The sequence below is a fragment of the Dendropsophus ebraccatus genome, chromosome 3 (genome assembly GCF_027789765.1).
Source record: "Dendropsophus ebraccatus isolate aDenEbr1 chromosome 3, aDenEbr1.pat, whole genome shotgun sequence".
Lineage (NCBI taxonomy): Eukaryota > Metazoa > Chordata > Amphibia > Anura > Hylidae > Dendropsophus > Dendropsophus ebraccatus.
In genome coordinates, this window is record NC_091456.1 from 42534376 (window position 1) to 42560593 (window position 26218).

The 26218-nt window shown below is 43.0% G+C and overlaps 2 protein-coding genes across 3 annotated transcripts in view; one reads left to right on the forward strand and one right to left on the reverse strand.

Annotated features, from left to right (window-relative positions):
- TOX4 (TOX high mobility group box family member 4) overlaps positions 1-10374 on the forward strand; it is a 37924-nt gene extending 27550 nt beyond the window's left edge. For both annotated transcript variants that reach the window (XM_069961591.1, XM_069961590.1), the window contains exons 5-9: positions 3511-3738; positions 3886-3966; positions 5219-5926; positions 7899-8065; positions 8228-10374. In XM_069961591.1, coding sequence (XP_069817692.1) covers positions 3511-3738; positions 3886-3966; positions 5219-5926; positions 7899-8065; positions 8228-8288 — 1245 coding nt within the window. In that variant the 3' untranslated portion in view covers positions 8289-10374. The remainder of the gene's footprint in view (positions 1-3510; positions 3739-3885; positions 3967-5218; positions 5927-7898; positions 8066-8227) is intronic.
- Positions 10375-14805: 4431 nt separating this feature from the next.
- METTL3 (methyltransferase 3, N6-adenosine-methyltransferase complex catalytic subunit) lies at positions 14806-26079 on the reverse strand. Its single transcript, XM_069964191.1, has 11 exons — positions 25871-26079; positions 25607-25797; positions 24356-24739; positions 23206-23381; positions 22051-22267; positions 20972-21159; positions 19151-19189; positions 18950-19058; positions 15464-15529; positions 15191-15303; positions 14806-15065 (listed from the first exon to the last, which is right to left on the reverse strand). The coding sequence occupies exons 1-11, from the start codon at positions 25974-25976 to the stop codon at positions 14954-14956; spliced, it is 1701 nt and encodes a 566-aa protein (XP_069820292.1). The 5' UTR covers positions 25977-26079; the 3' UTR covers positions 14806-14953.
- Between the last annotated feature and the right edge of the window lie 139 nt (positions 26080-26218).

The window sequence follows — 26218 nt, forward strand, 5'->3', positions numbered from 1 at the left end:
TTTTTCATTTTCACAAGGGGTTAAAAGATAAAAAAAAACACAATGTGTAGAGCAATTTCCCCTGAGTACGGAAATACCCCACATGTGGACATAAAGCGCCATGCGGGTGCAGGGTAAGCCTCCAAAGGGAAGGTGCGCCATTTGGTTTTTGAAGGCTGGATTTGGATGGAATGGATTTCGAGGGGCCATGTTGCATTCAAAAGGCCCCTGTGTTGCCAAGACAGTTAAACCCCCCACAAGTGACCCTATTATGGAAACTACACCCCTCAAGGAATGTAACAAGGGGTGTAGTCAGCATATGGACCCCACTGGTGACGGGCACAAATGTGGAACAATGTGGCGTGAAAATGAAATATTAAATTTTTTACACTATAATGTTGGTCTAGCCTTGAATTTATCATTTTCACAAGGGGTTAAAAGAGAAAAAAAACACACAAAATGTGTAGAGCAATTTCCCCCGAGTCCGTAAATACCCCACATGTGGACATAAAGCGCCATGTGGGTGCAGGGCAAGCCTCCGAAGGGAAGGAGCGCCATTTGGATTTTAGAGGTTGGATTTGGCTAGAATGGATGATGAACGCCATGTCGCATTTACAGAGCCCTTGTGCTGCCAAAACACTGTAAATCCCCCACAAGTGACCCCATTCTGGAAACTACACCCCTCAAGGAATCTAACAAGGGGTGCAGTGAGGATATGGACCCCTGGATGACGGGCACATTTGTGCCATGAAAGTGAAAAAATGAAAATTTTCACTTTCACGTCACATTTTTCCACATTTGTGCCCGTCACCAGTGGGGTCCATATGCTCACTGTGCACCCCTTGTTAGATTCCTTGAGGGGTGTAGTTTCCAGAATGGGGTCACTTGTGGGGGGTTTCCAGTGTCTTGGCAGCACGAGGGCTCTGTAAATGCGACATGGCCCTTGAAATCCATTCCAGTGAAATCCAGCTTCCAAAAGCCAATTGGCGCTCCTTCCCTTTGGAGGCTCGTCCTGCGCCCGCTTGGCACTTTATGTCCACATGTGGGGTATTTCCGTACTCGGGAGAAACTGTGCTACATGTTTTGTGTTTTTTTTTTCCTTTTATCCCTTTGTGAAAATGAAAAATTGAAGGCTAGAACAACATTTTAGTGTAAAAAATACTTTAGTCTTTTTTCAAGCCATATTGTTTGGAAAATCTGTGAAGCACCTGTGGGGTCCAGATGCTCACCGCACCCCTTGTTACATTCCTTGAGGGGTGTAGTTTTCTAAATGGTGTCCCTTTAGGGGTGTTTTTTTAGGTTTTGGCACCCCAGAGCCTCTGCCAACCTGAAGTGGTACAGTCAAAAATGACCAAAAATAACGGAGCCATTGAAATTCACTAGGCGCTCCCTTATATCTGAGGCTTGTGGTTGCGTCAAATAGCGCAATAGGGCCACATATGGGGTATTTCTATAAACTGCAGAAATGGGGCAATCAATATTGGGGTGCATTTCTCTGGTAATAGGTTTATAATTATGAAAAATATTGGATTACAATAAAATCTCTGCACAGAAAATTAAAATTTTCAAATTTCTTACACACTTAGCTTTTATTTCTGTGACTCCCCTAAAGGGTTAAAAAACTTTCTGGATGTGCTTTTGCAGAGTTTAGGGGGTGCAGTTTCTGAAATGGGGTGCTTCGTGAGGCTTTCTAACACACAGTCCCCTCAAATACACTTTAAACCTGAACAGTTACCTAAAAATATCTGATTTTGAAATTTTACTGAAAATTTGGAAATTTGCTGCTAATGTTTTAAGCTTCCTATTGTCTAAAAAAAATGAAATATAGTTTAATAAATGCCGCCAACATAAAGTAGACATGTTGCTAATGCTATTTAATATATAATTTATGTGGTATAACCATTTTCTGTATAAGCAGAAAAGTTTTAAAGTTGGAAAAATGCATTTTTTCACAATTTTTCACGCTATTTTGGGTTTTTTCATAAAGATTCGTTATAAGTATCGACTCCAATTTACAAGAAATGTGAAGTACAATATGTCACGAGAAAACAATCTCAGAATCAGCCGGATAGGTAAAAGCATCCCGAAGTTATTAATGAATAAAGTGACACTGGTCAAATTCATAAAATTTGCTCCGGTCCTTAAGGCCATTTCAGGCTCTGTCCTTAAGGGGTTAAAGAGTCACTGTCGTATTTTTTTTTTTTTTGCAGAAATCAATAGTCCAGGCGATTTTAAGAAACTTTGTAATTGGGTTTATTAGCCAAATCTGCCATTATCTGCATGTAAAAAGCCTTTTCCCAGGTCCCCCCCCCCCCTCCTTCCTCTTTTTCATCCACTCTGAATAATCTGAAAATTGTGACTTGTTGCAGGAGACGTACCCTGTCTGCTCTAGGGAGAGGGGAGGGGGGGAGGAGGAAGGAGGGAGTTAGCCGGCAGCAGAAAGCAGATAACAGAGGATTACAGGCACGGAGCTGGGTGACAGCTGTAATCTGAGCTCAGACAGGTCACTGGTGACTGTCACAGGAGATATCCCGTGAGGGATTTGTAGATTAACTCTTTGTTATCCTGTTTTGGTCTTTTCTTTAGCTCTTTCCATAGGAGAACAATGAAGACAGGGGGGAGAGCTTCAAACTGCTTTTTCATGATAAAAATGCATTTTTCGGATAATAAACCCAATTACAAAGTTTCTTAAAATCGCCTGGACTATTGATTTCTGCAAAAAAAAATTTCACGACAGTGACACTTTAAAGCGTAACTGTCATGTTTTTTTTATTGCAGAAATCAGTAGTATAAGCGATTTTAAGAAACTCTGTAATAGGTTTTATCAGCCAAAAAAACCTCCTTCTGTACTCAAGAAGCAATCTCCCAGCCTCCCCCCCCCCCCCTGACTTCTTATCTGTGCATTATCAGGCAAACACGTCTTCATTACAGAGAAGCCAGTGAAGACGGGCTCTGCTCTCTCCATTGTAAGCCTATGAAGGGGGGAGGGGCTGAGGGAGATGAGGGAGCAGGAAGAGGTGACATGAAGGTTTGTAGACTGTCTGGGCAGCTAAAACGCTAATTTCAGGTGTCAGAAAGGTCAGTGCTTATCTATGAACTTACTGAGAGAAGATTGCAGGGTGTTGTGCTGTGCAGAAATCCTCCGTGCTCGGTCACTCCTAACAGCCCCTCCCCTCTCCATAGCCACATAATGGAGACAGAAATCCTGCTTCATTTGATGTGAGGGGGGAGGCTGGGAGATTGCTTTTTCAGTACAGAAGGAAACTCTTTTAGTACATAAAACCTATTACAGAGTTTCTTAAAATCGCTTGTACTATTGATATTTAATGTTTTCTGAAAAATGACCCTGAAATGACAGTTACGCTTTAAGCTTTTATTTTTGAGCCTTTTTGAAAAGTTAAAGCAGCAGTCTGGTTGGTTGGTTGTTGTGGGTAAATACTCCACCCTTCCTTTGCACTAGGTTTGATAAATCTCCCTGTGTGGTGTAGTGTCATACTATTCACTTTGCTGTGTCTGCCATCTCACTTTCAGATAACGGCTCCTAAGAATATTGTCGTTGAACAAGTAAAGAAACAGAAACCTTCAAAAAAAAGAAAGAAGAAAAATCCCAATGAGCCTCAGAAACCACTTTCTGCCTATGCTCTGTTCTTCCGTGATACGCAAGCTGCCATTAAGGGACAAAACCCTAATGCAACTTTTGGGGAGGTATCCAAAATTGTGGCTTCTATGTGGGACAGTCTTGGAGAAGAGCAGAAGCAGGTAACTGTGGTAAAATTATCTATCGTATAATAGAAAAAAAAATTATAATTTTTTTTTTTTTAAATCACAGCTTTTAAATTTCACAAGAAATTTTCACGTATGTATTTGATCAGAAACAACTCTTTCTTGGTACCTATTTTTCCTCAGGTTTACAAAAGAAAAACAGAAGCTGCAAAAAAGGAATATCTGAAGGCTTTAGCTTTGTACAAGGAAAACCAAATGTCACAGGTAATAATGAGCGTGACTGCTAGCCTGGGGCTTGTTTTCCTGTATAAACAGGATGTCAGTCTTCCGGTGAAGTACAGGATTGCCCCTTTAATGGCCCCTCTCACAAATGTAATTTTTGCTTTATCTAAGGGACCAAGAGAGCAGTAATATTATAAGGGATTCAGTGCAATGATTAGTTGCAGAGTGTATCTGTCTCCTGCTTGTAAAAACAGACAGAGAGAAACCTTTAAAACTTCATCACATAGTTAGTAAATGGAGGCTTCTGTTCCCTGCTGCACTAGTGGCCGTGACTAGTGCATGCGGTTGCGGGACCTGGGCTTGCACATGTGGATAAGCACCCACTAAGTGCTAAAAGACTGTGTTCCCACATAAATGCAGTGTGGGAGCACAGCGTTTCACTTCCCACTCCCGTCTGTATGGCATTACATATTTAGCTGTAGCCTTCATTTTTCAAAGAATCTGTGAGGAAAGAAAAGTGGAATCTGAGTGGAAGACTATTTTACTTTACACCAGTTTGATACATTTCCCTCATAGTGTACACCTCCTGCTTAGCCCAAGTGAGGCCATAACATTTATAACCTATGGCCAGCTTAAGGAGTTTGGACTCCTGTGTTGTAACCAGTAGTGCGTTATGTTCCACTGCTAACTTCTCGGGCGGAGGAAGCAGGGTGTTTGGGAGAACTAGTACAGTTCTGTATTCACATATTACACTGTTTTACAATGTCCTCCATGCTGCTGTTTCTGAGAGTGTGTGTGGAGACATAGAAGAGCAGGATCCTGGAGCCCAATCTACACCCATAAGCTCAGGCACAACTGACAGAGATGAAATCTGCAGAGCAGCAGACTAGTAAGAGTGCCATATACCTCTATGTGTTTTGGTTTGTGATGTCATGATGTAAAATGTCATCAACAAGCAGCAGGATTTGGTTGTGCTTTTACCATGTGATAGATACTTCTACCTTCTTTTTCTTTATTAAAAAAATAATAATAAATCAATAAATAAGTTATGTAATGGCCAGAAATAGTGTTATGTTAAATTATCCTGAAAAATGTTACCTGGAAGTGCAAGTATGCTTTAAGAGGAGGGTCTAGATGTTGGGCATGTAAATAATTTTTATCATAGTTTTGTAATCGCGCTTTATTTGGGCACCTTGGGGCATTCCCACCTCTGCCAAACAAGTCACTGTGTCCTCTGTGATTTATTACTCTATCTCAGGGAATCATTTAATGCTTTTCTATTTCATTTAAACAGGTGGTTGTCGAGACGTTGGATTTGGACCCTCCTGCCGCTCCGACTCTACTCTCAGAATCGCCAGTTCCATCCCCCTCTGTTGTGACAGCTTCCAGCATTCCACAGTGTGTTTCTTCACCATCTACACCCACTAGTATCCAAGCACCAACTCCACCGCCTGCCCCTACACCGCCACCTCAGTCATCTGCCCCTGCTCAGCCCAGCATTGCTAAAATAATAATTTCAAAGCAAATGCTGCAGGCAGGACAGATTCCCACATCTATCGCAATGTCTCAGGGCATGGTGACAGTAATCCCAGCCACTGTGGTAACTTCAAGAGGTCTTCCTCTTCATCAGTTGCAGCCCAGCCCACAGGCGAGAATTACGCGTTCTGTACTTCAGGCAGCAATGCAGTTACCCCCGCGCTTACAACCTCCACCGTTACAGCAGATGCAGCAGCCCCCACGTCTGCAGCAGATGGCTCCTGCACAGCAGCCATCTATTACCATCCTTCAGTCGCCACCTCCTTTGCAGCCTATGCAGAAAGTGCGGCTCAGTGTGCTTCAGCCTCCTCCATTGCAGATCAAGATCATACCCCCTCCTCTTCAACCCCAACCACAGACTGTTCAGGTCCAAGCAAAAGCAATCCCAATTATCAATGTACCCACCTCCCCAGAGGTCTCTGGCTCACCTGAGCATGTGGAAGTGTTAACAGAAGTAGTGCAAGAGGTAAGTTTCAGTTCAGTTGTAATAACACAAAAGTTTTATTTCTTTGAAGAACATTAATTTGAGAGCTGTTGTATGCCTGGCCTGTCTGAGAAAGCTTCTTTGTGGAAAAGACAGCTGAAGTGCTAGCAAATGTGTATAATATAAAGACTTGATCGTCATACTTGTCTTAGTATGAAAATGATGGAGATGTGTGAGGGCTTATAGAAATTAATGGTACAAAAATGACTGGTATGTGAATGAGGTTTAAAGATTTCTCTGATATGTTTGGTAATGGTCAGTGTCTTTTAAGGGGTTGTCCAGCAAAAATCTTTTTCATATCAACCGGTGTCAGAAAGTTATATAGATTTGTAATTTACTTCTATTAAAAAATCTCACACCTTCCTATACTTATCAGCTGCTGTATGTCCTGCAGAAAATGTTTTATTTTCAGCCTGACACAGTGCTCTCTGCTGACATCTCTGGCCGAGACAGGAACTGTCCTGAGCAGGAGAGGTTTTCTATGGGGATTTATAGAAAACTTAGACAAAGTTCCTGTGTCGGCCAGAGATGTCAGCAGAGAGCACTGTGTCAGACTGAAAATAAAACATATCCTGCAGGACATTCAGCAGCTGATACGTATGGGAAGACTTTAGATTTTTTTAATAGAAGTAAATTACAAATCTATAGAACTTTCTGATATCAGTTGATTTGAAAGAAAAAGATTTTCGCTGGACAACCCCTTTAACCCTTTCCCGCACGAGGACGTAACTGTACGTCCTCGTGCGGGTGTTCAGAGCTCTGAACCGCCGCGATCCCGGGTGGCGATCGGACCGTGCCCGCTAATTAGATAATCGGAGGCAGCTGTCAAAGATGACAGATGCCTCCAATTACCGGATTCAGCCGTTCCCTGGTGTCTAGTGGGGGAGATCGCTCCCCCGGGACGGTGTCCCGGAGGAGCGGTCTCCGTTACTGAAGCCAGCCGGGGACCGCTCCAAGATGGCGCCGTCCCCGCCTCGGCACTCGTTTGTTTTCGGCTGCAGCAGCGAAAGCAAACGAGTGCCGATCTTATTGATCTTTGCTGTATAAGTATACAGCAAAGATCTCAATGAGAAATCAGAGTGTCTATACTAGAAGTCCCCCAGGGGGGCTTCTATTATATGTGTAAAAAAAATAAAGTGTTGTTGTCAATAAAAAGGCCCCTCCCCTAATAAGTCTGAATCACCCCCCTTTTCCCAGGTTATAAATAAAAATAAACAAATAAATAAATAAACATGTTTGCTATCGCCGCGAGCGTAATCGCCCGAAACTATTAATCACATTCCTGATCTCGCACGGTAAACTGCGTAAGCGCTAAAATATCCCAAAGGGCAAAATTGCGCATTTTTGGTCGCATCAAATCCAGAAAAATTGTAATAAAAAGCGATCACAAAGTCGCATATGCGCAATCAAGGTACTGATAGAAAGAACACATCATGGCGCAAAAAATGACACCTCACACAGCCCCATAAACCAAAGGATAAAAGCGCTATAAGCCTGGGAATGGAGCGATTTTAAGGAACATATTTGTTAACAATGGTTTGAATTTTTTACAGGCCATCAGATAAAAGAAAAGTTATACATGTTACATATCGTTTTAATCGTAACGACTTGAGAAACATATAAAACATGTCAGTTTTTCCAAAGGACACACGGTGTAAAAACACGATCCCCCCCCCCCCCCCCCCCCCCCCCCCAAAGAAAAAGAATTATTTTTTTTTTCAATTTCACTGCACATAATTTTTTTCTGGTTTCGTAGTATATTTTATGCAAAAATTCAGTCTGTCATTGCAAAGTACAATTAGTGACGCAAAAAATAAGGGCTCGTGTGGGTTTCTAGGTGTAAAAATGAAAGTGCTATGGCCTTTTAAGCACAAGGAGGAAAAAACGACAATTAGCCTGGTCCCGAAGGGGCTAATATGGTTGGTTGTAAGTAAATGGTGATTACTTTCTCTAGGAGTCGCCACCTTCGCAGATGGACGTTGAACTAGTGAGTGGTTCTCCCCCCCACAGCCCATCCCCCCAGCTGCGGTGTATACGTTCTGGATGTGAGAATCCTCCTATAGAGAGTAAGGATTGGGATAATGAGTATTGCAGCAGTGAATGTGTGGTGAAGCATTGTAGGTAAGGCACTGGTTTTCTTGTATACAGCTGTATTGTATATTTATCATGATGTTTCTTTTATATAACTATTTATATAACGTAATAAATGATTCATCTTGATTGTGAATATTGACTATTGATAAGCCTAAATTCATTTTAGTATTTTTTTTTTCTTCCTTACAGAGACACCTTTACGGCCTGGATTGCAGGCAGAAATCAAGGGACACTTGCGTCTGTAAAATAACACTGGTTCCCCTTAGGATTATGATATGGGAGCCTGAGGAAAGAGGTTCTTCACTCCCAAGAATCATGCCAATATGTAAAAAAAAAAGAAAACAGCTTTTTATTGACTGTTCTGTATATATGGTCTGACAAAGCAAACTTCATGGTGCAGAGTACATTTCGTCCACTTCTGTGCCATGGAGCAACATGAAAACAAGACTGTTGGGGGGGGGGGGAGTACCTGTGTCTTTTGGTTACTTGTTGGATATAAATTCAGTTACCCCTATCCTCGTTGCATATAACAGTGAATTGCCCTATGGATTTTTACAAGGTAAAAAAAGACTTCATAAACATTTTCTTGTCACTCTGAGGAAACTCGTAACTTGTTTTACCAATTGACGACAACAGTGAATAATCAGAAATAGATGCAACAGGCCACCAACCTTTAGTATTGTCTGGTATTTCTTAGCCATCGATTGGGTAATGTCTGGGAGCCTTTTACGGATGCAGTCTCGTACCAGCTGATGCGGTTTACCATTTAGTAGAAGTAATGGCATCCATCAAGCAGTCCCTTACTTTAAATAGTATTAAATGTCATTGCAGAAATTCCGAAGAGGTAACATTTTCGTCCTCATGTCTTAAGTAGCCTTTTTTAATGCCTAATTCACAAGAGGCCTAGCGAGCATCATATCTGGTTAGAAATGTCACCCTCTCCTGTTCATATGTACATTGGAGTACAGGTAGGGGCACTGTGGTTAAAGTTTGTTTCAGCACCTTTAGCTGAGTTAGAAAACCCACTTGGTTTAATGTGGGACTGCATCATTTCCACATGTTCTGTACAAGGGCTGTCACATCCAGTTCATTGCTTTGATAGACGATTCCAATGATTACTGGAGGGTTTACAATACTGTGTATTAAAGAGACAGGAACAAAAACATAACAGTCTGCATTTTCTTTGTCCTTTTTATACCTCTACAAGGAAGCATTTAGCAGGGTGTAACTGGACCACAGTGGAAATCACACATCATTCTAGTAGTGATGCTCCGTTTCATAGTTGAAAGATATTTATTTTGTACTGGTAATACACACAGCAGCCTCTAGGGCAACAGAACACTCAGACACTATAGCACTATGCAGGTATGGAAGGAAAAGGAACAGGTTCCAAATAGTTCATTCCATAGATATAAATAGTTTTCTTTGCCTTTTGCATTTACTACAACATGTTTTCGGTGGAAGGCTTCACTTTGAAGAACTCTGCGACAAGTTGTTACTGTATTCTATATCAATCTTTTAAAATCACTATAGATAGGTGGCTATGAAGGGAATGTCTAATTTTGCAATAATTTTTATGCACAATGCATCTAAATAAAATAGGCACGTTGGCAATTGTTTGGTGTGTAGTTCCTATGCAGATCTGTGGGTGTCCATAGTTATGGATGACATTACCCTGATCCTACTACAGTATGACACTCCCTTCTATCTGTCTCCTATTTCCTACTTCTAATAGGACAGATAGAATGGCACATGGTTCCCAGACTACACAGGGTGTATAAGTGACTATAGGAACACAGGTCTGCATAGAATTTATAGATTAAAATGGAAGAAATTATTTTTAATCAAGGCTATTTGTAAGATTACTGAATGGAGCAGTGTAAAATGGTTGTAAAGGGTGTGCATAGACTCTGCAGTACGGGGGGGGGGGGGGGGCAGCACAAGGATTTATTGGGGAAAAAAATAACTTTTGAGATTTGATTTGCATTGTTATAAAAAAAAAAATTCTCAATTACAAGCCATGTTGAATTTGGGGAACCAACGCCATTCATATAAGATTCTGTGTAGTTGCCTCCATCCAGTCTGACTACGTCCAGTTTCTACTTGGTTACACGGTATGCCTCAGTATTGGAATTATTGGAGCTGATCAGAACCCCTGAACTGTTCTAAAGTTTTGAAATGTGTTTATCTTAAAGGTTTTAAGAACCTGCTCTGTGGAGATTTTACACTCTTTATCGCTTTACAACATGAAAACATGGGGTATTAAAAGGACAAAAATGTTATAGGATGTTTGTTGTTTGGACAACAATAAATTATTTTGGAAAATGTTTTATTTATTTCTGGATGTTAAGTCTTTTTTTCCCTGAATAAAATTTGGTACCTGTGGTAACTGTCCATAGGGGGACACCTGACTGCCGGAGCACTAGAGCACTGGATGTATGGGTTAGGGCTCTGTAAAAGCAATCTCTTTTCTAGGCAATGGAATCTCTAGCTCTGTAAAAACATCCCCCTGTTTATAGTGATGGAATTGAGAATTGAATATCAGTGCATCTTACTTAAAGGGAACCTGGGGCAGAACCCACCCTACCCCTGGATAAAGGATCATATACTTACCCCTTCCTGCTGGTTCCGATTCTTCCCCCACGTAGAAATCTGCACGTTTAATATGCAGATGAGAAGTTGAGTTCTATGAACACTGGACGCATCTCTGCTCATTTGCATATTGAGTCGGCAGTGATTTCAACGTGGAAAGAGGGAGGAAGTATGAGATCCTTTATCTAGGGGTAGGGTGGCTTCTGTCCCGGGTGTCAGATTCCTTTACATTGACTCAGTACATCAGATGATCTCTTATTTTAAAAGGGCAGAAGTGCTCGGGAGCAAAACAAAAAGATCTTTTCTGTCCCCCCCCCCCCCCCATAAAAAAAAAAAAAAAAAAAAAAACACTTTAAGAGGCAGACACAAGAATGAAGATGTGTTGGCTGTACCTAGGCTGGCTATACTCCTCCCTCTAGGCCAGGGATTGGGAATCTTCAGCCCTCCAGCTGTTGCAACTACAATTCCCATCATGGCTGTCCAGGCATGATGTGTAGAGATGAGCGAACCTCCAGCATGCTCGAGTCCATCCAAACCCGAACTTTTGGCATTTGATTAGCGGTGGCTGCTGAACTTGGATAAAGCCCTAAGGCTATGTGGAAATCATGGATATAGTCATTGGCTGTATCCATGGTTTCCAGACAACCTTAGAGCTTTATCCAAGTTCAGCAGCCACCGCTGATCGTTCGGGTTCGGATCGACTTGGACTCTAACCCGGTTCGCTCATCTCTAATGATGTGCATTGTAGTTTTGCAACAGCTGAAGGTTTCCCATTCCTGCTCTAGGCTAATGGGTAAGGCTACTTCTAAAAGCAGTAGAAAGGAAAGAATAAGGTGAACCAACAATGGCCAAACCACCAGAACAACTTAAAAGAGGATAAACCACCAGGTAAACAGGATCTTTGTCCCTAGAACTAATGTAATGAAAAGTATGGTGCATAAAAAAAAAAAAAAATCAGCACTGTGGGAGCCAAACTGGCGTCAAAAGACGGGGTAGTGTGGAAAAGTTTCTGAAACACAAGCAGCTCCGACAGCCCCTGTGCAGTGGCTGGTAACCCCAAAAGGGAGAAACTCTTTGGACCTGTAGGATTCTGCAGTCAGTTTCTGAAGATACTGCTACTTGGATCTGGTCTAAAATACCTTTACTTGGACCCTCCAGAAAGATGAACAGATTGTTTGATTCTGCAGTGGTAAGTAAATATTAGAGATCACCAAACTTAGTGGTTATTGCTGTCTCTTGAGCAGTCCCTGGGGTAGAGGTCTAGTGCATGCTGGGAGAGGATGAAGAGGGCCTGCTCTAGGCCCAATTGCAAAAAGGCCAGAACTTTTGAGGTGGAACACATGAAGAGATGGAAACCACACTCCTGCCTCTGAGAAAAAGGCTTCCCATGTAAGATAATAAACCCTACCTAACTGCAGTGTTCTGGCTTTGAGCATGGTTTGAATAGCAGACTAATGGTGCGTTTACAGACAGATTTATCTGACAGATTCTTGAAGCCAAAGCCAGGAATGGATCTGAAAAGAGGAGGAATTAGTCTTTCCTTTATGACCTGATCTCTGTTTATAGTCTGTTCCTGGTTTTGGCTTCAGAAATCTGTCAGATAAATCTGTCTGTGTAAATGCACCATATGGGTCCTATTACACGGAGCGATTTTTAACGACTAATGCTAACCGATCGCAAATGAGATCGTTTATTGTTAACCTGAAATAGTTCACCATATTACACAGAACGATGGCCATTACTTACACTCGTTACTGTGACTATGATTGTTTACTCTGTCTGATCTCAGAAAAACAATGGACAATGTGCGATTACACTGAACGATTAGTGAACAAATGCAGAACTACAGCGAACGAATGTGGAATTACTGCGAACGATTAGCGATAATTCAGGTTCAGATCTAAATCAACGATTGACATATGATTTTTCGATCATTGCCTGCAATTACACACAACGATTATCGTTAAAATTTGAATAACAATTTTTTTCACACGATAATCGCCCCGAGGGTCCCATTACTCAAAACGATTATCGGCCGTAATAGTTTTGTGCAATAGTTCTAGTTGAATGGCAATGATCAGCTGACATTGTGCATGTTGTCTTTAAGCATGTTTTAAAATCCAGATACCAATATCTGCCGTCTGCTGCCCAGCGCTCCATATAATAGATTGTCTGGGTAACCTGTAGTAGTAGAGACAGCGAGCAGGGAATGACGAGCAAGCAAGCTCTGACCTGACAGGTTGGCACTTGCTGTTTGTACTATTACACGCACAGACATAGAGCAGAGGAGCTGCCCGGTGGCCCATAGAAGAAAGCCATGGTCATCATTATTGTGATTTTAGAACATGCTGAAAGACAACGATCAGCCGACATCACTCATGGCGCTGACTGTTGCCTTTCAACATGCGCCATTAGGGTGGGTTCAGACTACGGAATTCTCCCAGATAAATTTAGCAGATTTCTGTCGCCTGTACACGCTCACAGCCACGCGTCTTTCCGGAAAGGCGCGCGTCCGTGAGCACATACAGGCGACGGAATTCTGCAGTCTGAACCCGCCCTTATACAAAACTATTATGGGTCAGAAGGCCCTTAGGCTACGAAACCTCATAACTTTGGTCTCAGTAGCCGTGCCATGAAATGCAGCTGTGGTGAAGTTGGGTGAAATAGTGAGCCTTGTGGGTTGGGTGGAACAGGTAGAGGCCATGGAGTGTCTGTGAGCTTACAAGCCTCATGAGTAGTGGATGGTCTTACATTTCTGGGAGAAGAAATTCTAAGAGGCAAACACCTATGAGGATTGCTGCCCCCCTGGAATGATTCTGATAAAGAAAGATGCTACTGCCACTGGTGGCCTGAGACATGACTTCATTTAGGTGGTTTCCAGAAAGTCTGCTGCCTTGAGAGACAGGAGCTTTTTTTGGAAGCTGAATCGGCTGATCAGGATTTCAGCTAAATGGAACAATGGATTACTAGGCCCCAGGAAGGCGTAACATACAAATTTGGAGCTATGAAGATGTTGTGAGGAAAATATCCAAAAGATTTTAAAAGGAAACTTCACTGAAAATGTCCTGACAAAGCCACCTGGTGCAAAGCATACATTCCCTGCTGACACAGGGCACAGGCTGGGCACAAGTCAGAACCTGCAGCCAAAGGCAGATTTGGAGAGAGTATTAGGCCTTACTAATACATATTCCTTTTAAGGGTGCGTTCACACGTAACAGATCCGCACCGAATTTCTCTCTGCGCATTTGCAGCGAGATCCGCTGCAAATCCCTGCCCTGTACACTCTATGGGCAGACAAACTCGCAGCAGGATGGATATCCCGCTGTGAGTATGTCAGCAGCCCGCCCCATTAACCCCTGCCCCCCCCCCCCCCCCCCCCCCCCCAGAGCATATACATCACCTGCTCCCCACTCTGGCTTTCTTCGGGGCTCCCGACACATCCTGCTCGGTCAATCAGTTTGCTGCCCCGCCACAGCACACTGATTGGCTGAGCAGGACGTGAAGATGCCAGAAGCCCCGAAGCAAGCCGAAGCGGGGAGCAGGTAAAGTATACGCTGCAGCGGCCGGAGGGGGGGGGGGGGTGTAACGGAACGGGCTGCGGGCATATAGGTACACATCCATAGATAGATAAATTTGTCTGCCCATAAAGTGTACAGGGCAGGGATTCGCAGCGAGGAATCCGCTGCGGATCCATTACGTGTGAAGGCACCCTAAATTTGGCACCACAATATGTGCACCTGTTCTTCCCCTTCTTCCCGCTGTGTCTTCATCTACCTTCAGTTCGAGAAGTAGCATAATGTAAGTCTATGGTGCTGGGTGGAAAACCTCTTACACAAGATGACTATCTCCATAATAGTGTACAGAAAATTAAAATAAAAAGTACAAAATGTTTCAGGATCTGACTCTAATCTGTGTATATATATATATATATATATATATATATATATATATATATATATATATATATATATATATATATATATATATATATAAAAAATAGTATCGTCACCTATGCAACAAACACCCCAATTAACATAGCGATAAAATTGACGTGTCAAAGTGTGTTTTTTTTTTTCTTTTTAACAGTGCCCCATGTAATGCCCAGCATCTGCAATAATCTGGTTAGCCTTCAATATTCCATTGTATCTCCTGGGGATTAGAATTTCCTTAGTAAGTAAGACTGGCATCTGTTTTATTCCATATATTTTAAATGCATGAGGAATGACATCATAGAGACACTATTTACACTGAATCAAAAAGTCAGCCAAGGAGTCTAAAACCGTATAAAAAAAATAAGTTTTCATCCTAAGAAAGTGGAAGTGTTCACATATTCTTTGGTTTTGAAATCACTCCATCTGGATATTGTTGCTTAAATCGAGCCACCACATCTGGATCTAACAAATGGATCCCGTCCAGCTGATTCCCTAAAGTGATCCTTAAAGAAATACAAAGAGGATGAGACTCCGCAGTAAACAGGTTTCTCTGTGCAAGATTTACAACATTTATGATGACTTTAATGCAAGAAAATAAAATATCTAGTCCAGAGAACAAAACACTAACCAGTTTGGCTGCACGTTATGTGGACGTCCAAACAGCTCAATCTTACGAGTGCCGGGAGAAAGACGTTCAATCATGCCGTAAATCTCATCAGGCTTGTGACTGGTAGAACGGACCTAGAGGAACAGGGGCCCCACCATTTAGTAGTGAACGGAGACTTCTCTGATGCCTGCACTTCTGCTGGTTAGTAACATTTTTTTAAGCTGTCGTTTACATCACATATTTACTGATACTGGAGCTACACTTTAAGCAATTCACTTTATTTGAACATCTCACCTCGGCCACAATAACATCACAGTCTAGACCCCGATTAAATCCTTGAGGGTTTCCTTTAACACCAACCTGCAAAATAAACAGTTTACATATATCTGGCAGATGTCACATGTAAAACATAAAAATAGTGCACTTATAGCAAGGTCCAGAGAAAAATGTTGTATTGTTAAAAGTAATGTATTGCCCATGTATTGTTAACAGCTGCATTTAAAATGCTGCTTTTCCCCTTCCCTGGTGTCTAGTGGGGGGGGGGGGGGGGGGGGGGGGATTGCCCCCCCAACACATGGTCACGGAGGAGCGATCCCCGCATCCTCACCCGTCCGGGGTCTGCACCGTAATGGCGCTAATCCCGGCTCAGCATTCTATTGTTTTCGGCTGCATAGATCTCAATGACAGATCAGAGCAGTCATTCTAGAAGTCCCCCAGGTGGAATAACCCTAACCCCAGGGGGACTTCTAGTATGCGTGTAAAAAAAAAAAAAAAAAAAATTATTTTTATTAATAAAAAAAAAAAACACATCCCCTTCCCTAATAAAAGTCTGAATCACCCCCCCCCCTTTCCCCATTTTATAGATATAAACAAACATGTTTTGTATCGCCGCGTGCGTAATCGCTCGAACTATGAATTTCATTCCTGATCTTCCACAGTAAACGGCGTAAGCGCCAAAAAATTCCAAAGTGCAAAATTGCGCATTTTGGTCGCATCAAATCCAGAGAAATTGTAATAAGTGATCAAAAAGTCGCATATGAGTACCTTAAACACCGCGATCGCTATAGATCGTGGCGTTTAAGGGGTTAATGAGAGTCAGCTGCGGGATCCCAGCTGCCTCTCATTACCTTCGGCCCCGGACACATTGATGAGTGCGGGACCGCTCTCACTGCAGCAGTCCCGCACACATCAGTAACCCCCTGAAGTCAGTAACGTATATATACATTACACTACACGGGGTATTGTGCAGTAGGAATGTATATACACAGATTACTGACGGGAAGGGGTTAAAAAATTTATATTCTCCACTATCCAGATCTTCCACTCTTTCTTGTGCTGCATCAGTTCTCTGGAAGACACAACCTTTAACCTCTTAAGGACGGAGCCCAAAATGTCCTTAAGGGGCCTATGTAGCGATGACTTCACGGACGGGGGCGGAGCGATGTGGCACAAAGGTCGCGAGGCCCCGCCCACATATACCAATCCACAGGCACCATGAGGTGTGATATAAAATAAGTAATGAAAGCTGTAACATTTACCCTTTACACCTGTGGAGAGCAGTCAAAATGCAAATAGGGGGTGACAGTGTCACTTTAAGGACCGGAGCAAATTTCAGGAATATGACATGTGTCACTTTATCCATTAATAACTTTGAGATGCTTTTACCTATCCTGCCGATTCTGAGACTGTTTTCTCGTGACATGTTATACTTTACATTTCTGGAAAAATTGAGTCGATACTTACAGCCTATCTTTATGAAAAACCCCAAATACTGTGAAAAATTGAGAAAAATAGCATTTTTCTAACTTTGAAATTTTGTGCTTGTAAGGAAAATGGTTATGCCACATAAATTACATATGAAATAGCATTAGCAACATGTCTACTTTATGTTGGCGGCATTTATTAAACTTTTGTTCAATTGTTTAAGACAATAGAAAGCTTCGAAGTTTAGCAGCATTTTTAAAAATTTTCACAAGAATTTCAAAATCTGATTTTTCAAGGGACCAGTTCACGTTTGAAGTGTATTTGAAGGGGCTGTTATAAAGCCCCACAAAGCACCCCATTTCAGAAACTGCACCCCTCAAACTGTTCAAAATCAATTCCAGAAAGTTTAACCCTTTAGGTGAGTCACAAAAATAAAAGCTAAGGGAGAGATTTATCAAACATGGTGTAAAGGGAAACTGGCTCAGTTGCCCCTAGCAACCAATCAGATTCTACTTTTCATTTCACACAGACTCTTTGGAAAATGTAAGGTGGAATCTGATTGGTTGCTAGGGGTAACTGAGCCAGTTTCCCTTTACACCATGTTTGATAAATCTCCCTCTAAGTGTGTAAGAAAATTTCAATTTTCTTTGCAGAAATTATATTGTGATCCAATCTCTCTCATAATAGAAAACCTATTTCCAGAGAAATGCACCCCAATTTTTATTGCCTCATTTCTGCAGTTTATAGAAATATATGATATGTGGCCCTATTGTGCTATTTGACGCAACCACAAGCCTCAGATGTAACGGAGCGCCCAGGGAATTTTGAAGCCTTCATCCAAATGGCCACTTTTTAAAGTACCACTTCTGGTTGGCAGAGGCTCTGGGGTGCCAAAACCTAACAAACACCCGTAAAGGGACACCATTTAGGAAACTACACCCCTTGAGGAATGTAACAAGGGGTATAGTGAGCATATGGACCCCACTGGTGACAGGCACAATGTCCCATGAAATTGAAAAATTTTATTTTTTTTAGACTAAAACTTGGTCTAGCTATAAATTTTTCAGGTTGACAAGGGGTTAAAAGGAAAAAAAAAAAAAAAAAAAAACTTGTAGAGAAATTTCCCCCAAGTACAAAAACACCTCACATGGGGACATAATTTACCATGCGGCCACAAGACACGCCTCCAAAAGGAAGGAGCACCATTTGGTTTTTGGAAGCTGGATTTGGCCAGAAAGGAGGACGGCGGCCATGTCGGGTTCACAGAGCCCCTGTGCTGCCAAAACATTGTAAACCCCCCACAAGTGACCCCATTATGGAAACTACACTCCTCAAAGAATGTAACAAGTATAGTGAGCATATGGACCTCACTGGTGACAGACACAAATGTGGAACAATGTGCTGTAAAAATGAAAAATTAAATTTTTTACACTAAAACATTGGTGTAACATTTTTCATGTTCACAAGGGGAAAAAATAAAAAATAAACCGCTAAGGCTAGGTTCACACTGCGTTTTCAGCATCCGTTTAACGGATCCGTTTTTTTTAACGTCCAGAAAAATAGGGTCAGCAACGTTTTTTGGTCCGTTTTGGTCCGCCAAAAAAAACGGATCCGTTTTTTTAATAATGGAAGTCAATGGAAAAACGGATGCACACAAATGAATCCGTTTTTTGCAATCCGTTTTTCATGCGTTTTTTGCAAAAAAACGGATGCGTTAAACGGATGCTGAAAACGCAGTGTGAACCTAGCCTAATCATGTAGAGCAATTCCCCCCGATTATAGGAGTACCCCACATGTGGACGGGAAGGGCAGATGGCCTGCTGTAGAAAACACGGCGCTTATTTATCGGACCCGCATGGGTCCTTAAGTGACTGGGATCCATGCCGTAACAGAGGTAAACAGTTGTCTGCTGCTCTCCCCCCCCCCCCCCCCCCATTTGAACCGTTGCATAGTTTGACATGTAAGTTGGGTCTCGGGTTCATGCAAGCACCTTCTAAATTGTAAAGCGCCGTGGAATATGTTGGTGCTATATAAAGACAATTATGATGACTGATGACACTAGACAACTATTGTTACCAGACAGTGCTCCTTGCCGTGATTAAGCCAATGGCCAGTGCGCCCAGTCCGAATAATTCGCTGTAGCTGGTTGGTTTTCACCCAAATTATTTCATCCACTCGTTCATATCTGTAGACATGAAATTCAAGAAGAAATACAACAATCAATACAGTCATCAACCACAATTTATCAAAGAAAGGGAGGGGATAGGAGTTACTCACCCCCATAACTTTAAGCATTCCCGGCCCAGCTCCATAGCCCTGGAATTGGAATCAGAGGTATAATATCAGAGGACAACCATAAGACAACGGGGGGGAGAGGGGATCTCATGCAGACAAGGCTTGTATACAAAACATTTCCTTAGGGTTGGGCATATATAAGCACATGACCGCATACATATCACAATGCTATGGTTTTATAATAACTAAAAGAGGGGTGTACCCTGTGCAGTTATCCTTGGGAGTATAATGTCAGTGCAGTCGGGGTGAGTGAACTCTCACCTGGGGCAGTTGTGCTCGGGGCTCAGCACCGCCATTACCTATTGATCTATTGATAGACACGAGAGCAGCCTCCCCCTCACCAGATAACTGGTAGTGGATGCAGGAAAATCACTAACATCTCTTCATTCTCTTCAACACTTTTAATCCAACTCACTCCGCCCCCTACAATCAGGCTTCCTCCCCCACCACTCCAGGGAAACTTCCCTAACCAATATGGCCAATGATCTGCCATAGCCTCATGCCAATACTCTGCACCACTTCTCCACAGTTGACCCATTCCCATCACAGGCCTGGCCCACTCCTGGACCTCACCATACCTCTCTACCACACATACAGCATCTCCCACTTGATCACTAGCTCCTTACCTCACCCTCTCAATGTCTATGTCCACCTAGGCCCCCTACTCTTCTCTATACGTTTGGCCTGGGACAGATCATGTCGGTGACACTGAAATCTATCTCTCTGGTCCAGATCTTACCTCTCTGCTATGCAAGATCCCAGAGTGTCTATTGCCTATATCTTCCTTCTTCTCCTGCTGCTTTCTAAAACTTGACATGGAAAAAAACTGAATTCATTGTCTTTCCCCCATTACAGTCAATGGCTGTGCTTCTTCCCCTGTCTGACACATCCGCCTTGGGGGTCATCTTTGATTTTACTCTCATTCTGCAGGCCCTGACCAACTTCTGCCGCCTCCACCTTAACCCTTAGAAGACCAGGCCAATTTTCCATTTTGCATTTTTCTTTTTTCCTCCTCGTGCTCAAAAGGCCATAGCGCTTGAATTTTTCCACCTAGAGACCCACAAGAACCCTTATTTTTTTCGTCACTAATTGTACTTTGCATTCACAGACTTAATATTTGCATAAAATATGCCATGAGACCAGAAACAAAAAAATATATACACTGTATATGTGCAGTGAAATTAAAAATAAAACGCAATATTTTTTTTATTGGGGAAACGGGGGGGGGGGGGGGGGGGGGGGGGAGTGTTGTGTTTATGCTGTTTACCCTAGAGTAAAACCGACATGTTATCTATGTTCCTCAAGTCAATATGATTACAATGATATGCAACTTGTATAAGTTTTATTTTATTTGATGGCTTTTAAAAAATGTAACCAAAAAAGTTTATTTTTATTTATAAAGGGGGCTGTTTCAGACTTTTATTAGGGGAGGGGATTTTTTTTTATTTTTTTTACACACATACTAGAAGTCCCCCTGGGGGACTTCTAGTATTATTACTGTATATTGATCTCTCATTGAGATCTATGCAGTATATACTGCATAGATCAATGAGATCGGTGATCTATTGCTCTTGGCTGCTTCAGGGGTTCTCGGCTGGACGTCCTGCTTAGCCAATCAGTGCACTGTGGCAGGACAGCACACTGATTGGCTGAGCAGGACGACCAGATGCCCGGGAACCCCTGAAGCAAGCCGGAGCAGGGAGAAGATGTATGCTCCGGCTGCAGGGGGATTAACTTACATACATGCAGCGGGATGTGAGTATGTAAGAATGGTGGCGACTACCCATGGTTCTCCATTCCTACCTGCCAGTGACCCAGAGGAAGAGGAAACCATCATCCTGCAGTACCGGGATCTGGAGCTTCCTCATCTCATCATCAGTTAAAGTTCCATACGGAAGCTCCATGTGAATATCCCATGGTGGGTCAGCCATCACCACTGAAAACTTTCCCAAAATGCTCATGTCCAAGTAGCGAATATCACAACGGATCCACTGGTGATGAGAGGGAAAAGTTACTCTTTGTAAGAATGTACAGTATCACTTTACAATGAACATGTTAGACAAGGACGCACGGTGCACATTCATTTGTTAATGTCATATGGCGATGGGATTTCTCTGTATGGCTTTAGTGTCAGTTGTATGGCTAGATATTATACCGCAGCACTGTGTAGTAGCTGTGTACCACAAACTATAGGGAAAGTATACAAACAAATGTACGCTTCCGTGTGTGTGGCTCTCCTCTCAGGGGCAATATACAAAAAAAATGACTTGCACCATTTGCTTTTAGGGCTCTTTGTGGCAAATACAGTATTATTTACCCTTTCAAATGAAATTCATGTTCTAAACTGCTGACACTATTAGATAGGAGACACATTGTGCCTTTCATATATCTGTCTGTGCTTCCAGAACACATACTGTGGGAGATTTATCAAACATGGTGTAAAGTGAAACGGGCTCAGTTGCCCCTAGCAACCAATCAGATTCCACCATTCATTCCTCACAGATGCTTTGGGAAATAAAAGGTGGAATCTGATTGGTTGCTAGCGGCAACTGAGCCAGTTTCAGTTTACACCATGTTTGATAAATCTCCCCCATAATGTTTTTATTCTTCTGAAGGTTGTAACACCTCCTCACCTCCCATCCCTGACCCTGCTTGGGCTCAGCTTGCAGTTAACTGTCAATCAAGGTGAGGTACGGGAGGGGTAGTGAGAAGGTAATCCAGCTATCAGCAGACCAGGAGCTTGGGAAAGTCTCTCTGACACTTTGCACTGGAGTACTATTAAAATTAGTTAGAACACGGACAATTCACCTCAGCATATCTGCATCTCCTGTGTAGGCCGCTGTCTATGGCCTAGAATGTTTGGATTCCCTTTCGGATCTTACCTGTGAAGGGAAGAGACGTCCTACACTTGCGTCTCCCACACCTTTAACCAGAGGCATATCCTGGTTTGGTGTAGGCTCGGATCCGGTTGCTGTTCCTGCAGGTTCTACATATGCATCAATCTCATAGTGAACATATTTACAAGTGTCCATGTGAAAACAGGTATTAAGAAAGGAGCAGTCACCGAGAGATTCATCAGTGTGTATATTTATAATACGCCTGTAGGGGGAAAATATATATATCATCTTACATGATTCCAATGAATTCTACCAGCAAGCAAAATTTAAAGGGGTTATCCGTTAAAAATGTTTTTCTTTCAAATCAACTGGTTTCAAAAAGTTATATAGATGTGTAATTTACTTTTACTTTAAAATCTCCAGTCTTTCAGTACTTATCAGCTGCTGTATGTCCTGCAGAAAGTGGTGTATTGCTTCCAGTCCAACACAGTGCTCTCTGCTGCCACCGCTGTCTAAGACAGGAACTTTCCAGAGCAGCAGCAAATTCCCATAGAAAACCTCCCCTGCTCTGGACAGTTCCTGTCTTGGACAGAGGTGGCAGCAGAGAGCACTGTGTCAGACTGAAAAGAAAACAATATTTCCTACAGGGCATACAGCAGCTGATAAGTACTGAAAGACTTGATATTTTTAAATAGAAGTAAATTACAAATCTATATAAATTTCTGACACCAATTGATTTGAAAGAAAAAGATTTTCGCTGGATAACCCTTTTGACACCCCTGATATGTAAAGCCCCTTTATCCATCTCACTGCAATGCCTTTATCTTTATACTGTACAGCTCTATAGGCTATGCAGTCAATGACACAGAAATTTAAAAACTGAATAGTAGGATTGAAGTATCAGGTGATAGCTCACTAAAGGTGCTTTAACACAAGAGAGATTTATCTGACAGATTTTTTTAAGCCAAAGCCAGGAATGAAAAGAGGTGAAATCTCAGTCTTTCCTTTATGACCTGCACCCTGTTTATAGTCTGTTCTTGGCTTTGGTTTCAAAGATCTGTCAGATAAATCTCTCTGTGTAAACGCACCATAAGGCCTCATTCACACCCGTCAAATATTTTGTTGTTCTGTTATCAACAAAAATGACAACTTGAATATTTTTTTTATTACTAATAAACTGATGTTACTAAACGCTCTTACCTGAAGTGCAGCTTCTTACAAGGAGTATCAGCCCCCGATGCTCTCATACACTCCTCTTTGGTCCCATAGTCACAGAATTCCTGGACCTGGGCTCTGCCACGGGAACGAAACTTCTCCACAATAGACTGCTCCTTTGCTGTGCTGGTGTTCAGAAGTTCAAGGATTTCCTGGCTTACCTAATCACAATAAGAATAGTGTCACAATATAAAAGATCAATCAAATATTATGTGTTTTGTTTTTTTGTGGAAATCAATAGTACAGGCGATTTTAAGAAACTTTGTAATTGGGTTTATTAGGCAAATATGCCATTATCTGCATTCAAAAAGACTTTCCCCAGGTCCCCCCTTCCTCCTCTCTCTCATTCACTGCTCATTATCAGGAAATCTCGACTCTTTTACATCAGTCGGGCCCTGTGTAACCTATGGAGAGGGGAGGGGGGAGGAGGGAGATTAGTGGTCAGCAGAGAGCAGAAAACAAAGGATTACATAGTGGGACCTGTGTGAAAGCCGGTATTCAGAGGTCAGAGAGGTCAGTGCTGACTTCAGAGGAGACAGCCCAGTGATGTAGCTGTAAATTAACTCCTTGCTGTTCTGTTTTGGTGCCTCATCTCCATCCACCCCTCCTCTCTCCATAGAAAACCATGAAGACAGGGGGGAGAGATTCAAACTGCTTTTTCATGATAAAAATGCATTTTTCAGCTAATAAACCCAATTACAAAGTTTCTTAAAACCGCCTGCACTATTGATTTCTGCAAAAAAAAATTTAAACGACAGTGACACAAAGACGAATTTGTATATTTGTACAATAATGGCCATTATTAGCAGGAAGCAAAATGGCATTGGAGTGTGAGGTGGGGACTGGGACACAAGGTTGTATACGGATACTACTAGCTAATGGGCACCCTTGTAACAGTATATCTTATAACCTGTCAGGCATATTAGTATTATGATGGTTTGTTGCACTAGCACTTCATGACATGCGATTATGCCGTAGGAGTGAATTTCTTTACTTGTATTGACGCACTGGCACGTTATATGAACAGGATAGGTCCCAGCAATATGGCCTCAGAGATCACTGCTAATACATGGGCACCGCTGTTCAGAAATGTGTGGGGTCAGACCATCAAAGTGAAAAGAAAAGGACGCCTTACCTTCTTACTTTGCTGCTCTTTAGTGGACTGCTGACTTAACAGGCTCTCTATTTCGAGGTCCATGTTGGTCGCGTGTTTTCTTGCCTTCTTCTGCGGCTCTAATACTTTTTTCTCCTTTGAAGCACCTGCAGCAGAAGTGGAAGACAAGGAAGTGGAGGAATCTCCCTCCTGAGCTCTCCTCTTTTTTGCGCTAGGTGCAGTGGTTTGGGCTTTTCTTTCTGTAACGGCTCCCATCATAGCAGAAAGCTTAGAGTGGTCGGCATAGGTTACTACAGTGGGTCGGTCATCATCTTCTTGCTCGATGCCTTTGACTTCAATCAGCTCTTGAGCAGCAAATTTCTGTAAAAGGCTTTCAACGGCCTGCCTGGAAACGGAGAAGTCTGGCTGTAACGGGAAACAAAAACACACAATTTATTTTTTACCTAAAAAATATACATAAAGAATGTTTTGTTTTATAGTTCAGGTCTCCCCATTATACGGCCGAGCTTAGTAATCCTCTCGACGCATCAGCATACTCAGTAGCCGCTCTCCCCGTGGTAATAGCCTGCTGGATGGGTATATACCCCAGTAGCCACTCTCACCGTGGTAATAGCCTGCTGGGTGGGTATATACCCCAATATACCGCTCTCACCGTGGTAATAGCCTGCTGGGTGGGTATATACCCCAATATACCGCTCTCACCGTGGTAATAGCCTGCTGGGTGGGTATATACCCCAATATACCGCTCTCACCGTGGTAATAGCCTGCTGGGTGGGTATATACCCCAATATACCGCTCTCACCGTGGTAATAGCCTGCTGGGTGGGTATATACCCCAATATACCGCTCTCACTGTGGTAATAGCCTGCTGGGTGGGTATATACCCCATAGGGTGGGTATATACCCCAATATACCGCTCTCACCGTGGTAATAGCCTGCTGGGTGGGTATATACCCCAATATACCGCTCTCACCGTGGTAATAGCCTGCTGGGTGGGTATATACCCCAATATACCACTCTCACCGTGGTAATAGCCTGCTGGGTGGGTATATACCCCAATATACCACTCTCACCGTGGTAATAGCCTGCTGGGTGGGTATATACCCCAATATACCACTCTCACCGTGGTAATAGCCTGCTGGGTGGGTATATACCCCAATTTACCGCTCTCACCGTGGTAATAGCCTGCTGGGTGGGTATATACCCCAATTTACCGCTCTCACCGTGGTAATAGCCTGCTGGGTGGGTATATACCCCAATATACCGCTCTCACCGTGGTAATGGCCTGCTGGATGGACACGGAGTCTGCCGGCAGGACCAGTGACAGGTCTGACAGGTGGTGCAGCAGCTTCCTCTCCAGCTCGGGGTCAGGGGTCACCTCTGTGGCTCCTTTGGGCGGCTGTGAGGCCCCTGAGGGGACGGGGCTGTCACTGCGGAGGGACGGAGCCTCCGGGTTCTGCGGATCTGTGGAAGAAACAGGTTAGACGTGAGCTGCATAGATGCCGGCAGGTCGCCGCACATCAGCAGTTCTCCTCACCCCGGGCCAGCTGCGAGCTGACATCCTTCTTCCTCCGCTGCAGCCTCTCCCGCAGGTAATCCAGCTGCTTCTTGTGGGCCTGTATGGAGCTCCATGTGTCTGACATGGTGCAGCCCCCGGGGCGCTCTCCCGATCACTGATAGCCTACACACACTGATAGACGGTCTCCCCGCCGGCTGCTGCACGGGGAGCCTGAGCAAACCGGATGTTGCTACTGTGCGCAGGAAGTGACGAAACGCGAGCGAAATGAGCCAATAGGAGCGCGTCTGTCAGAAGCGTCCAATCAGGCGTCTGAAGTAAGAAGGCCTCTGATTGGTCACAGGTCCCTACTAGACGCAGAACAGGGGC

Bases quoted from the DNA above. Each gene is read 5' to 3' on its own strand.
- METTL3 (XM_069964191.1), bottom strand. From the start codon at position 25,976: ATGTCAGACACATGGAGCTCCATACAGGCCCACAAGAAGCAGCTGGAT. The intron at 15,530-18,949 runs GTAACAATAGTT...TTTATTTTGCAG, and splicing joins ACGGCAAGGAGCACTGTCTG to GTTGGTGTTAAAGGAAACCC. The intron at 15,066-15,190 runs GTTAGTGTTTTG...TATTTCTTTAAG, and splicing joins CATAACGTGCAGCCAAACTG to GATCACTTTAGGGAATCAGC.